Below are 15,332 nucleotides of genomic sequence, written 5' to 3' on the forward strand. Positions count from 1 at the left end.
TCAAAGAGATCCGCCTGACTCTGCCTGTCAGTGCTGGGATTAGAGATGTGCGCCACCACACCTAGCCTTCCATCATATTTTTTGAGACAGGATCTCTCACTGAACCTGGAGCTCAGTGGTACAGCTAGACTGACTGGCCAGTGAACTTTGGGGACCACTTATCTCTGCCCTCCCCACTCCCTAGTACCAGGATTACCAATGTCCCACTGCACTTGGCTTTTTAAATGGGTTTTGAGGATCTGAACTCAAGTCCTCAGGCTTACAGGGCAAGTGCTTTACTGACTGTGCCATCTCCCTAGCCCTCAGGTAGATTCTTTGTCATGTTTATCATAGTTATTTTAAATCATTTTGTGTTGATTCTAATATTAGGATTGTCTATTTATTTATTTTAATGGATATTTCTTTTTCCTCTGGTTCACATATTCTTGTTCATATGTCTGGTCAGTTGTTGCAGCTTTGTTTATTATAATATAAAGATTATGAAGACTAGTAATTTTTAAGTATATGATCACTACCTCTAGGCAGTGACTACTGTTAGATTGTACAGGTGAACATTTAATTATTTATTTTTTTAATGTGTACGAGTGTTTTGCCTACATGTATGTAAGTGCACCATGTGCGTGCAATACTCCCAAAGGTCGGAAGAGAGTGTTGGAACTGGAGTTAAAGGATGGTTGTTAGCCATCATGTGGGTGCTGGGAACTGAACCTGGGTCCTGGAAGAGTAGCCATAGTTCTTAACCACTGAGCCATCTCTCTAGCCCCTTTAAGTATTTATTTATTAGCGTTTCTAGTTTTTAACCCACTTTATCTAGTCTGTGAGTCTGGCTGTCCAGTCTTATTTCTCTCAAAATTTCTGATTCTAGATTAAATTATACCTAAAGTTGCTAGACAGCTACACTGTAGACAGGTGATGTTCTGTAAGGGTTCCATGATCTTTGTAGAAGCATTTTCCTTTTATCTTTTTTATTATCTCTTTCTGTTTTAGTTAGCTTTGTTTGGGGGTACTGGGGTCTCACTGTTATCCTGACTGGACTGGAACTCACTATGTAGACCAGCCTGGCTTTGAACTTAAAGTCCTCCTGCCTTACGCACTGGCCTTGTAGAAACATTTTTTAGAGCAGTTCTATTCATATACCCCCTGCTTTCCTAGTGTGCTGCCTTAAAAGTGGATTGATTTAAATTGCTTACTGCCCTACAGTTTGCAGTCTGTGCTGGAAGATCTTCTGGTTGCTACGTCTGATGGACTTCTTCATCTTATTCATTGGGAAGGAATGACAAATGGAAGGAAAGCCATTAATCTTTCCACAGTACCTTTTTCAGTAGATCTACAGTCATCTAGAGGTAATTATACTTTCTACGTGTGGTAGAACAAGTTGTTAAATATTTGTTTGCTTGGCTTTTTTTTTTTTTTTTTTGGTCTTTTTGAGGCAGGGTCTCCCTATAGCCCCAGCTGTACTGGAACTCACTATGTAGACTAGGCTGGCCTTGAACTCACAGAGATCTGCCTGCCTCTGCTTCCCAAGTGCTGGGATTAAAGGCATGCGCCACCACGCCCGGCATACTTGACATTGTAGTACTACACCAAAATATGAGGTGATAACTTATTATAACCTACTTTATTTTTTCATCAGTAGGTTCATTCTTGGGCTTTGCAGATGTGCACATCAAAGATATGGAATACTGTGCCACACTTGATGGATTTGCCGTTGTATTTAATGATGGTAAAGTTGGATTTATTACACCAGTATCAAGTAGATTTACTGCAGAGGTATGGATTATGCACATTGAATTATTTTTCATTTATTAATTTTACTCTGTTATTAAATCTTTTGTTTTCTTAATTCATAAAATTTTAGTCAAGCTATATAGAGAATTATTTTGTTACTGACTTAATTCTGTGGAAAATTACCATTTACTTCAAACCTTCCTGATCCTAGCACTCATAATGTGTTCCCAGTGAAGTTAATTGTTTTAATGAGATTACTAGCCATTGTTTATATGTTAGTATATAAACATTGTTAATACTGAACTGTGTAGTATGTTATGATTACTTTTTCCTTTCGTGCAGAGTTTCACTACTGTTTTGTCCTTTATGTTTGCTTACTCTGAGTATGTGTGTGTTTGAATATGTTCATGTTCATGTGTGTACAGGTACACATATGTATACAGGAGGTTGTATATATGCAGGTGCCTGTGTGTAGAAGTCAGAGGACAACCTTGACTATCATTCACCAGTCACTGTCCACTTGTTTTTTGAGACAGAGTCTTGACTGGCCAGAGTAAACTAGCCTAGCTGGCCAGCAAGTCTCAAAGGTCTATCTTCGCCTCCCAGCCCTGGCATTTGCAAACACATACCACCATACCCAACTTTTTACATGGGTGTTGGGTATCAGACTCAAGTTGTCATGCTTTCTTGGCAGCACTTAATTAATGAACTGTCAGCTCAAATGAGACATTTGCTTTCTCTTTATGTACTTACCACTTAACCCAAAGTAGTCAGTTATGTAAATATCTTCTCTGTTCTTTTAAATCATCAGGATTCCATTTTATCTTCTTTAAGAAGTTTCTCTTAGAACGTTTTGGACTATTCCAAATTTGACTTCGTCTCCAGACTGATTGCTTACTACGATATACTTTTAGCAAACATTGTAGTTTGTCTTCCCCCTCCTTCTTCCTCCTTCTCCTCCTCGTCTTCATCATCCCAAGGAATCTTTTTACTTCTCTGTTTTTGATGTTTAGACGGTAAACACATTGATTTTGCTGCTGTGACAGAGTTCCAAAATAAAGTTGAATTATTATTTTCTGACAGTGAGGTTTTGTTTTGGTTAGCCTAAGATGTCTAGAAGGGGCATTGAAAGTTGCCAGCTTCTGATATGTGTGCGTATGTGTGTGCGTGTGTGCATGCGTGTGTGTGTGTGTGTGTGTGTGTGTGTGTGTGTTTGTGCATTATGGTGTTCTTTTTGTGATTACTACTAAATTGTTAGCAGTCATGACCTTTGCCTTATTTTATTTTTAAGAATTGAGACCAGGGACTGGAAAGATGGCTCAGCGGTTAAGAGCAGAAGACGCGGGTTCGAATCCCAGTACCCGCATCGGGGCTAACAGTCATCCATAACTCCTGTTCCAAGGGATCCGACACCCTCTTTTGTCCTTTGTGGACACTGCATGACACGGTGCCCTTACACACATGCAGACATAATACTTACACACATAAAATAAAAATAAATAAAATATTTTTATATGTTATTTATTTTATGTGTATGAGTGTTATGCCTGCATGTAGATAAGTGCACCCGTGCCGTGCAGTGCCCAAGGAAGACAGAAGATGCTGTTGGATCCCCTGGAACTGGAGTTATGGACAGTTGTTAGCTGCCATGTGGGTGCTGGGATTCGAGCCCGGGTCTTCTGCAAGAATAGTCAGTGTTCTTAACTGCTGAGCCATCTCTCCAGCCTCTAAATAAAATATTTTTACAAAAGAATTGAGTCCAGGACCTCAGTGTATGCTAGGCAAGCACTTTACCACTGCACCACACACCCTTAGCTTTTGCTACGTATATTTTGACAAGTAGTAACAACAACCAAGTTAAAATTCCTTCTATATCTATATATGGGGTTAAATAGTACATGAAAAGAGTAATAATGTTATTTAATGACTCTCTAACTTGTTGAATGTTAAGCAGTATACTAACTGGCATATTACATTCTCATTTAATCTCTGAGCTACTCTTAGAAGTAATTGGCAGATAAGAAGACTAAAATTTGGAAATATCAGATAGTTTTCTGAGGAAATGAAAGTAGACATGAGCTGTTATGTCAGCTACCAGAAACAGTGCTGCCAACTATATTATCATAATTAGAGAAAAGTAAGCAATTCACAAATACTAAGTTGCTTCTAAATGATAAACCAAATAAATTCCCTGCTTTGTACTAACCAAGCAGTAGAATTTTGCTCTGGGAATCAGTGTATTAATAGTGAGTAATGAGACACTGTTTCTGTTTCTAAAACGTTTGCATTTAGTTTTACTTATTTTTTAATATTTAAAAAAAATTTTATATGTGTATAGATGTATTGTATGCATGTAGGTAAGTGCACCCGTGTTGTGCATTGCCCACAGAGGTCAGAAGAAGGTGGCAGATCCCCTGGAACTAGAGTTACGGTCGGTTGTTAGCCATCATGTGTTTGCTGGGAATTGCATGAGGACCCTCTGCAAGAGTAGTCAGTGCTCTTGACCATTGAGCCAGCTCTCCAGCCCCAAGGATTATATTTTAGAGCTGGGTATAGTATAGTGAGAGAGAGAGAGCATTCATAGCATAATTGGATTTGATAACTAGTACCACAGAAAAGCAAAATGTTTTCATTATAATGAAATATACATCTGTAAGTATATGATAGATTAGCACTGCACTGAGGTTTTTGGGCTAATTAATGAAAGGTTTGACATTTTAAGGGAAAATATTCATATGACAGTCCTTATGAGATATTTCCAAGTTAAACCTTATTAAACTGAATGTTTATTGAAAGAGAATTATTTAAACTACAATTTGGGGGACGTTTTAAGCCTTAACTTTTTTTTTCTTTTTTAGCAACTTCATGGAGTTTGGCCACAAGATGTTGTTGATGGAACATGTGTAGCAGTAAATAATAAATATCGACTAATGGCATTTGGTTGTGCAAGGTAATTGATAACTTGATTTTTTTAATTAAAAAAAGATATCTTAATATACTAAAAGGATTTGATTATCCTTGTCATAATTATCAATCATCTTAATATAAAATCTAAAGGTGTCTTACTAGAATGAAACAAAGATAAACAGATTTCAGAGGCTGAACATTTGAATATGGAAAAGTGAGTTTTTTCAACTGTAGAAAAATAGTGACAAAATAAAAAGGAATGTCAATTAAAATTTAGGGTCTTTATTGTCAATTCTCTTATAGACTTCAGTGTTTATGTTGCCTTTACATGAAGGTGTGTTCAATTAGTGAGTACATATAAAGCTCACACGTAAAATCAGCTTCTTGTCATCAGTACTGGGACAATTTGATATTACTGTTAAATGATGTCACAGGAACAACATGCAAAAACATTCAGTCAAATATACTAAATGGATTTGATTATCCTTGTCATAATTATCAAAGGCAGAGGTAAGAGTTAGGTTGCTCAGCACCTACTCCTTGTAAACTTGCTTTCTAAAAGAAAGTTCGGTGTCATGGGGGCTGGAGAGATGGCTCATCAGTTAAGAACACCGGCTGCTTTTGCAGGGGACCCGGGTTCAAGTCCCAGCACCAACATGGTGGCTAACAACCACCTGCAAGTCCAGTTCCAGGGGATTCAATGCCCTCTTCTGACCTCTATGGGCATTGCATGTCGTGTGCACTTACATGCTTGCAGGCAGTATACTCATGCACATAAAATAAAATAATAAATAAAATATTTTTTTAAAAAAGAAAGTTGGCATCTTATAGAACCCTCAATATATCAGCTATAGCCTAGCATTCAAGGCAGTTAGTCTCAGCAAATACTGGCAGATTAAGGCCAGAGCTACTGGTTTGTATGACACAGAACTATCCAAAAGCAAACAGAGACCAATTAGTTCCCCTCCTGCAAAAACAAAACAAAAACCCCTTAACCTCAACCCAGTATTAATTACCTTGCCAAGAAGTGCTGGTACAGTCTCCTAACCAATGAAAACTGGAGTGAGTGAAAGATTCTCTAAGATTCTGCCTTCAGTTTCCTAGGGAAAGGATAGCACTTTCTAATCATTGCACTTAGACGCCCTTAGCTCAAGCCTAGAGTATCTCTTTTGGATTCAAACATCTGGCTTTGCTTAAAATTCCTGGGTGCTATCTCTGAACAGAGTAAAATGGGAACGGCACACTTGCCAACGCACCCATGTCTGTGAACATTCTTCAAATGCTATTCCAAACTCGATTTCTGAGTATTTCAGTCACTGAACTGTATTTGCTCAACAACAGTATGCTTTTAGGTTAGTCACTCTAGGTCTTAGAGAAATCAGTGAAATGCCATCATGAGGAAATGACGAAGTAAATTTAAACATTTTATCAAGAATTGACTTGGACTTAAAGTCAATGCCATAAAAACAAAACGGTCAGAATTGTTACAGGTAAAAGGTAAATAAAGTGATAATCAAATCTGATTGATCCTAGTAGACCATGAGCTATAAAAAAGTTCTACTGTGCAGGAGCAGTGGCTCAATGGGTAAAAGCACTTGCTGTTCAAGTGTGAAGACCTGGGCTAGAATCATCAGAACCCATGTAAAAGCCAGACCCATAATGCGAGAATCTTTAATCCCAGCGTTTCTAGGAGATGGGAGACAGAGAAAGGAAAGTCCCCCAAGGGTAGCCTAGAGTGCACAGCAGAAAAACAAAAAGAGACCCTGTCCTTGACAAGGTAAAGGTGAGAACAGACACTGGAGGTTGCCCTCTGACCTGCACACATGTGCTATGGCATGCATCCATCCACATTTACACATAACAAATGTATATGCACATACACATTCTGTAATAGCTGAATTAATATGAATAAGCTGGACATTAGATCCTACTAGTCATTTCTTGTGTGTGAAACAAACATCAAGAGGCTTTGGGGAGGGAGGTATTTGTCGTGGTTTGCTTTGGGATTAGTAGTTGATCTTTAAAATTTTTGATCATGTAATTTATACGTAAGACATAGTATGTTTCAACATATATATATATATGATATGTCGAACAAATAAGAATAATTAGTATTTCCATCTTCTCAGCATTTCTTTGGCACCTTCAAGCCCTTAGGTTCTTCATTCTAGCACTTTACACCAGTGTCTTCCTGATTAAAGTGATCTTGTAGGCCGTGGTGGTGCATGCCTTTAGTCCCAGCACTCAGGAGGCAGAGGCAGGTGGATCTCTATGAGATTGAAGCCTGGTCTACATAGTGAGTGCCAGACCAGCTGGGACTACTGGAAGACCCTGTCTCAAAAAGACCAAAAAAGTAATGTTGTACTGAAAAGTACTTTAAGAGCCAACCTCCCTCCCTCCCCCTCTCTCCCTCCCTCCCCCTCTCTCCCTTCCTCCCTCCCTTCCTCTCTCTCTCCCCCCTCCTCTCTCTCGACAAGATTTTACTATGAGCCTCACACTGGCTTTGAACTTACAATCCTCCTGCCTCAGTTTCCAGAGTGCTGGAGTTACGCCTGGAACTCACTATGTAGACCAGGCAGATACATCTGCCTCTGCCTCCCAAGTGCTGGGATTAAAGGCATGTGCCACCACGCCCGGCCTCTTTTTCATTTTAATTACATTGTAGAAGCAATATGGCTGAATTAGGTACCTCACTTTCAAGAATGAACATTGGTTAAATACTTGAGATGAAAATAGCTCTATAAACAAATATAATTTACCTTTGAAATATAACTTAGAAATAGTATAAAGAATTTACTTTTGGTTTCTGGTCCTTCATAAGCTTGACCCTTGAAAAGACTTTTTAGTGAGATGTTTATATAGCCTATGTACAGAAAAAGCATATATAAAATGATAATCTATATCATCACACATAAAAAGCATATTATGATGCTGGGCATGAAGCATGCTTCTTTCTATAATCCCAGAATTTGATAGGCTGATGCAGGAGGATCAGTAGTTTAAAGACAATTGACTACATAGACCGATGCTGTCAAGAGAAGGGGATGAAGGGAAGTGGGGCTGCTCAGGGAGAGGGGGAAAAAATCACATTCTAGTACTTTCTGAACATGCCAAAGGGCCTCATTTTGGACCCAGAATCCATATAAAGCCAGGTGCAGTAGTGCCTATGTGTTACCCCTGTGTGCCTAAGACAAGAGGTAAGTTGGAGACAGAATTCCCTGAAGCTCACAGGCCATTTAGCCTGGCATCTAAAGTGATCTTGTCTCAAAGTTGGAGGCAAGGACCAACACTCAGGTTGTCCTCTGACCTCCATACATAACATCCATGTGAGCACTCATATATGAATATGCATACATATATTATAACACACTTAAAAAAAAAAAGAAGCAGCCCTTTGCCTTTTTGTGATATTCCCCTTTTACTCCCTGGGCAGTCACTAATCCGAAGTTTATATTCATCAGCTCTTTGTGTTTTGATTACAAGTGTAGTTAACAACTGTGTTTGTTTTGTTTGTTGTCTTTTTGAGACAGAGTCTCCCTGTAGCCCCAGTTGGCCTGAAACTTACAGAGCTCCGCCTGCCTCTGCCTCCCAAGTGATGGGATTAAAGGCACACACTGCATACATATATGTACATACATATGTATGTATGTATGTATGTATGTATGTATGTATTTGCTGCCCCTGTTAATGCATATTGCTAAATTTCATTCTTTTTCAGTGCTATATGGTACCAATTTATTTTTTTCCCCTCATTTTGCTATGTGTTCAGGTTGTTCCCATTGTTTTGTGATATTTACGTAGTAGGATAGTGAATATTGCATGTGTCACCTGAAAAAGGTTAGGAATTTCTAGAATATATTTAGAAAGGAAATTGCTAGACTGTAGACTATGCATTTGTTAACATTGATGTGATAACTACAAATTACTTGGAAAATAGCTTTGTTTTACTTTTTACACTATTACTAGAACATAGGATGCCCATGATAATACTTTTTCTGTTTATTATTGTCATCTTTTGCTAAAAATGTTTGTTTTCACAGTGGTTCTGTACAGGTTTATACAATAGATAATACCACTGGAGCCATGCTGCTATCTCATAAATTAGAGCTCACAGCAAAACAATATCCCGGTAAGTATTTTTAAGGCATTTATTGTGTTTCTTTATCTGTGAAGATTAAATTTCTTGTCTCATTCTCCCTTACTCCCTTTCTCTGTCCCCCCTTCCCCATTCCCCAGTGGATGCCTAAAGCCATAGGTAATGCTGAACCCTCTATATTCTGTTTTTCTCTTATACATACAGACTTAACAATAGTTTTACTTACAAGTTAGGCAGAGTAAGAGATAATCCTGTGTATTAGTTACTTTTATCATTGCCATGACAAAATACCGTACTTAAATCTGGGATGGTGACACAGAATTGAAAACAGGTTTGAACTGAAAAATACAAAATTGAGTTGCTACATCTCTCTATGAAGAATCAGCTACCACGTTTCTCATAGAGTTGGAAGAATTTGAACAAACAGAAAAGGATACCCATCCACAGTAAGTCTTACCTTCTGAGCCATTCGACTCTTCTGGAATAAGGTGTTCAATATAATCAACTCTCTTACTATGACAACACCTTAGGGCTTATGATTAAAACCAGGTTTATTGTATACAGCCAAGAACTCAGATACTCTCAATAGCAAAAAATTATGTTTGAGAGAAAGACCACATTGAGCATATTGTTACAATTTTTTTTTCCAAGGAAGGAAGGGTTTATTTAGGTTCACAGTTCAAGGGTCCAGTCCAACACAGAGGAAAAGGCAAGGCCACGGGTCACCCTGCATCTGCAGTCAGGAAGCAGACAGAGATGAATGCTGGTGCTCCCTTTCTCCTTTTTATTCAGTCCAGGACTTCAGTTAATGGAATGGTGCTGTGTACAGTTAGGGTGGGTCTTCCCACTTCATCAAACCTAATCTAGAAACTCTTTTTTTTTTTTACATTTTAAAAATATTTTATTATTTTAAAAATTTTAAAAACCTTTATTGAGAATTTCATACATGCATATAAGGTGTTTTGATCAAATCCACACCCACTCCCTCTCCTCCAACACCTCCCATATCTCCCCATCACTTTTTTTCTGACAACTTCTTTCCCTCCCTCCCTCCCTCCCCTTTCTTTCTAAATGGGGCTTTTTGCTACTTTAAAATTACCCCCTCTGAAGAGGTAAGCCTAATTGTTTACTATCAGTTGTTTTAAAATATTTAAAAAAAAAAAAAAAGACAACTTAAAGGAAGGTTTGGGGGCTGGAGAGATGGAACAGTGGTTAAGAACACTGGCTGCTCTTGCAGAGGACTTGGGTTTGATTCCCAGACCCACATGGCAGCTAATAATCATCCATAATTCCAGTTCCAGGGGAATCCAATACCCTCTTCTGACTTCTGAGGGCATTGCACAAAACAGATGCACTTACATACATGCAGCCATTACACTCATACACATAAAGTAAAAATAATAAATAAAAATTGTAAAGGTTTTATTTTGGCTTACAGTTGTAGGGATACAGTCCATCGTGGTGGGGAAGGCCTGGCAACAAGAACATGAGGCAGCTGCTCACTTTGTGCCTGTGCTCAGAAAGTAGAGAGGGATGAGTTTTGGTGTTCAGCTTGCTTTCTCCTTCTTACTCAGTCTGGGGCCCTAGCACATGGGATGGTACTGCCCAGTCTCCTCAAGTAAACCTTTCCGAAAACACCCTCATACACACCCAGAGATGTGTTTTCATGGTGATTCTAAATCCAGTCAAGTGGCCAATGAAGATTAACCATCCCACCCTGATTTGATGATCACACACTGTATGTGTGTATTGAATTATCACAGTTATCCCATAAAATTTCAGTTAAAATATCAAAAAAACTTTATAAACAACTCATAGTAAAATAGAACAATTAGAACAATATGCTCAATGTGGCCTTTCTCTCAAACATAATTTTTTGTTATTGAGAGTGTCTGTGTTCTTGACTATATACAGTAGCCTAAGTTTTAGTCAAAATCAACCAGAGTTGATTTTTTATGATTATGTTGAACACCTTATTCCAGGAGATTCAAATGGCTCAGCAGGGAAGACTTAACTGTAGATAGTGTCCTTTTCTGTTCAAATTCTTCCAACTCTTCAAGAAATGTGGTAGCTAATTCTCCATTGCAGATGTAGCAACTCCAGGGAATTTTGTGTTTTTCAGTTCAAATCTGTTCCCAATTCTGTGTCACCATCCCAGACCTAAATAAATGACTCATTATCAGTTACTTTAGGGTACCCCTTTCTAAAGGCGTAGTTAGTGCTTTCTGATATAACATATTAGTGTCAATTGATGTTTGCTGTTCATTTCTTATCTTAAACCCACAATTTAATGCCTTTTCTATTTTAATAGTGCATTTATTACATACTGGGGCCATAACTTTTTGCAATTTGAGAAAATTTTTTTCTTTCTTTTTTTTTTTTTAGACAAGGTCTCTCACAGGATAGCTCAGGCTGTCCTGAAACTCTCTGTATAGTCCAGGCTGGCCCTGAGCATTAGTAGTCATCCTGTTTCAGTCTCCCGAGTGAGATTCATTGTCTTATCGTAAATCTTAGCAGTGTCAGCATACAGGTTTTTGTTTTTTGTTTTCTTTTTTTCCCTCAAGAACTTTCACCAGTTCACTTTAAAAAGTGTTTTTCTGGCTTCTCTTACATAATCTGAATCACTCTTGTGCTTTGGAGCCATTAAAAAGAGATCTTACTTGAACACAAACTATGCTAGACCGTTTTGAGATTTTGATTTCTTAAATTTCCCATTCATAGTTTTAGACCACAGTTAATCTTAGGTATCTTAGAGTATGGAGAAGGAAATCATAGATGAGGGGTCTGTGATACTGTTAATGCTATGTTAACAATGCTATGCTGACTTTAAATTAAATGATACGTGCTGTAAGTAAATCTTGTTAGGATATGTATGTATGTCTGTATGTATGTGTGTATATGTGTATGTATATGAAGAATCTGTTTGATCCAAGGATTTCTATGTATTAAAAGGCACTTGAGATATCTTTATTCCATTATCTATTGTCCTCACTTAGTTTTAACCTCTATATTCCTTGTTTAGACTTTGCTGTAATCTCTTACCTGATTTCAGTCTGTTCAACATGCTAGACAGTGTTCTAAATGCTGGATACAATACAGCAATAAACAAAACTGAACATTCTTTATGAATCCTTCAGTGAATTTCTGCTACTCACAGGATTAAATATAAACTCTTTGTATCCATAGAATGCCTTTGACTGAAACTAACTGAAAACTTGTACTATGATGTAAATAGGATTTATTTTCTCAAGTAGCAAGAAATCCAAAAGTCAGCTGCTTGTGACCTTCATTTGACCAACCTTTCCTTCAAGGTCATAAGATAGATTCTTAGTTCCAAGCATTACTTCTATATTGTGTCAAGAAGAAAGCAGCAAGGGGTATCCTCCCTCCCTCCCTCCTTCTTTCTATCCCTCCTTCCCTCCCTCTCTCCCTTGCTCCCTCACTCCCTCTCAAAACAGAAGCAAAAGCTTTCCCAGACATTTCTCTGCCTGCTCTGGAAGACTTTAACTTCTATCTAATTGGCCATAAATATATCTTGGAATTAATTTTTCTAAGCCTTTATAATGGGCAAGGAGAAGAAAGGTGACAGTAGATGTTGATTCCACCACCAACACATCTTACACATGGTGTATTAAGGTGTGCCAGATCCCTCTGCTATGGTTTCTTGGTTTACTCTGTGTTTAGTGTCTCTGTAATTTTTACACAGGCTAAAATAAATATCAAAAGTTTTGGTTATTAAGTAGTTAGGCCTAACCTAACTTATGAGTATTTGTGTCCTAGCAAATTAAAAGCATTTTCTAAAAAGCAACCATAAATAGAATTGTATTTTTACCTTCTCAAACATAGTTTTTAAAAACTGTAATTCAAACGGATATGCCTACTGGACAGTGCACAGTCTCTTGAATATTGGAAATAACCACCCATGCTGTGGTTTCAAGTTGAGTTTTCAATAGCTAAGAATCTTGCTCAATTAGGAAAGTGTTTGCCTATTATGCACAAAGTCCTATGTTCAATCCCCAGCACTGCATAAACTGGGCATGGTGGCACACACCTGCAGTCACAGGACTTAGGAGATGGAGTCAAGGCAATCGGGAGTTCAGTTTTATCCTCCACTACAAAGCTACCCTGGGAAATATGAGGCTCTATCTAAGAAAAATAAACATTCTTTTTTTTTTTTTCGCAGAAGACTTCATCTTCACACAAATTTAACATCAAAATGAATTGTTGTTAACTGCTTGGAGCTGGGCATTCACATGTGTTCTAACAGTTAGTGTATAACTATTTTTCTCTTGGAAGTTTTCTCATGGCACACCTGTAAGTTTGCTGTTCTAGTCAGCAAGTAAGTTTGTACTTTAACAAACAGGTGGGAAACTTAAGTTAGTCTTAAGTTCTTCTTAGCTTGCTGACACTACCTAAAGATCCTTGAATAACATCATGAAATCTTTGGCCTTTACCTTGTCTTTCTATCTAGAATGTCCCATATTTCATGGAGAATCTATGAATTTCATCTTTAAGACCTAATGCCAATGAAATCTCATCATCTGAACTAGCTGGAACACCATCTTTCTATGCTCTGTTTTAACTCTACATATAATGCCTTTCTTGGTATCCATAATTTTTTATTGATCCTAGCCTAAAGATCTTTTTCTACCTGAGCTTAGAATGGTTCCCTTCTCTTTACATCAACCCACTTTAGCTTACAGAGAGGAGTATAATAATGATTTGATAAACAAATCTATTTTTAAGCTTGGGGTGAGTAAACTTTCCAGAATAGCATGGTATAATCTCATTAGTTGCCATCTTAGAAGTTTCATAAAACACTGCTTATCTGTGTTGGCAATTAAGAACCTTTCCCCAAACTCTTACTTGCTCTGCCCTCCAAGATTTAAATGTGTTCCCATATCAAGAACAATTGCCACAAGACTACAAATTTCTCAGATTTGAAAGGTAAGAAAACAAATCAGGAAAAAAAAATGATTGTGTCCTTGTTAATCTAATTGATTTAATAATAAAAATCTCAATAGTCTCCATGAAAAGCTAAGGTAACCATGTTTAAATTACAGTTAAACATGAAGATGTTTAATGTAATGCTGATCCAGTGCTACCCACATCTGTACCACCAGTTTTGTCCACCGTCTCTTTTAACAGTTCATATCTTCTCCTGGAGATCATTTGATGCCCAAGATACTTCCTTAGAATTTCCGTTAGTGAAGTTTTCTGATGGTGAACTCTGCTTTTTGGTCTTAAGTGGCTTATTTTTCCATGATTTATAGTGGTATTTTATGTGGTATACAGGTTGAGTAAAAATTATTTACTCTGCACACACTGGAGAAGTTCCAGTGTCACTGGGTTTTTATTGCTGCTTTTGGAAGTTTCTAGTAAACTCGTGTTCCTTTTCAGATTAGTCTTTTCTCCATAGGTATCTTAAGATTCCTGAGCCTTATGTTTTTCCTTTTCAGTCTGATGTAGGTAGTGAAGGATTTTGATTGTTTTGAATACTGCTAGAAAATTAGACTGGCTGGATCTAAGCTTTACTTACTCTGAAAGTTTTCAAGCCATTATCCGAGTATTGCCTCTCCCTAATCTCTTATTTTTGAACTCTAATTAGATGTAAGCTATATTTTTTTCTATGTTTTATAACCTGACTTTAATTTTTTCTAATTTCTCGAGATTACTTTCTGGATTTTTTTTTTAACACACATTAGGATGACATTATTTAAAATAACAAAACACAGCAGGTGTTAAGGAGGATGTGGAGACATTTGAACCTTGGTCATTGCTGCTGGGAATATGGAATGGCGCAACCTCTACATCAAACAGTACAACAGTTCCTCATGATAGTTATACATAGAACTTCTCTATCACCAGCAGTTATACTTTGGATATATATCCAAGAGACTGGAAAGCAAGGACTTCAGCAGATATTGAAACCTCTGTAGAAACATTATTCAGAATAGCTGAAAGGTCAAAAGAATGCGAGTTTTCACTGATGGCTGGATGGTTATAGTGAAAATAAGGCATTTGCATAAAGTAGAAGTAACGGACAGAACCTCTGACACATGGTACAACTGTATAAACCTGAGGTGGATTCCAGGCTAAGTGAAATATGTCTGGCATGAACATTGTATGATTCCACTTACATGAGGCACCTACAGTAGACAAGTTCAGAAAGATAGAAAGTAGAGCGGTAATTACAGGGTGTTGAGTGGGGAAGGTAAGGGAGCTGGTGTTCAGTGGGTGTAGAGGTTCAGTGTGGGAAGATGGAGTTCTGTGGTTCTGATGGTTACATAATATAAATGTACTTTTTGTCAGTGAACTCAGCACTGCAAAATGGTTAATGTGGTCAGTTTTATGTTGGATACTCCTTTCCACAATTTTGAAAAACTTATTAGGTAAAACTTTTTAAAAATAATTTATTGAGAATTTCATACAGGGATATAAGCATGTAAGGTGTTTTGATCAAATCCATGCCCATTCCGACCCCTCCAACTCCTCCCATATCTCCCCATCATTTTTTTCTGATAATTTCATGTACTCTTTCTTCTTCCCTTTTTTTTTAATGGGGCTTTTTGCTACTCTAACATTCCCCACTCTGAAGAGA

General features: G+C 37.6%; 1 protein-coding gene across 2 annotated transcripts in view; it reads left to right on the forward strand.

Moving 5' to 3' along the window:
• Ric1 (RIC1 homolog, RAB6A GEF complex partner 1) overlaps nucleotides 1-15,332 on the forward strand; it is a 103,130-nt gene that overhangs the window by 46,210 nt on the left and 41,588 nt on the right. The window contains exons 5-8 of one of the 2 annotated variants that reach the window (XM_008851190.3): nucleotides 1,201-1,343; nucleotides 1,634-1,770; nucleotides 4,587-4,678; nucleotides 8,676-8,764. In XM_008851190.3, the coding sequence (XP_008849412.1) occupies nucleotides 1,201-1,343; nucleotides 1,634-1,770; nucleotides 4,587-4,678; nucleotides 8,676-8,764 (461 nt within the window). The remainder of the gene's footprint in view (nucleotides 1-1,200; nucleotides 1,344-1,633; nucleotides 1,771-4,586; nucleotides 4,679-8,675; nucleotides 8,765-15,332) is intronic. The other variant, XM_017802740.2, reaches the window with a different exon arrangement.

Source organism: Nannospalax galili, unplaced genomic scaffold, assembly GCF_000622305.1.
Source record: "Nannospalax galili isolate Female #2095 unplaced genomic scaffold, S.galili_v1.0 scaffold86, whole genome shotgun sequence".
NCBI lineage: Eukaryota > Metazoa > Chordata > Mammalia > Rodentia > Spalacidae > Nannospalax > Nannospalax galili.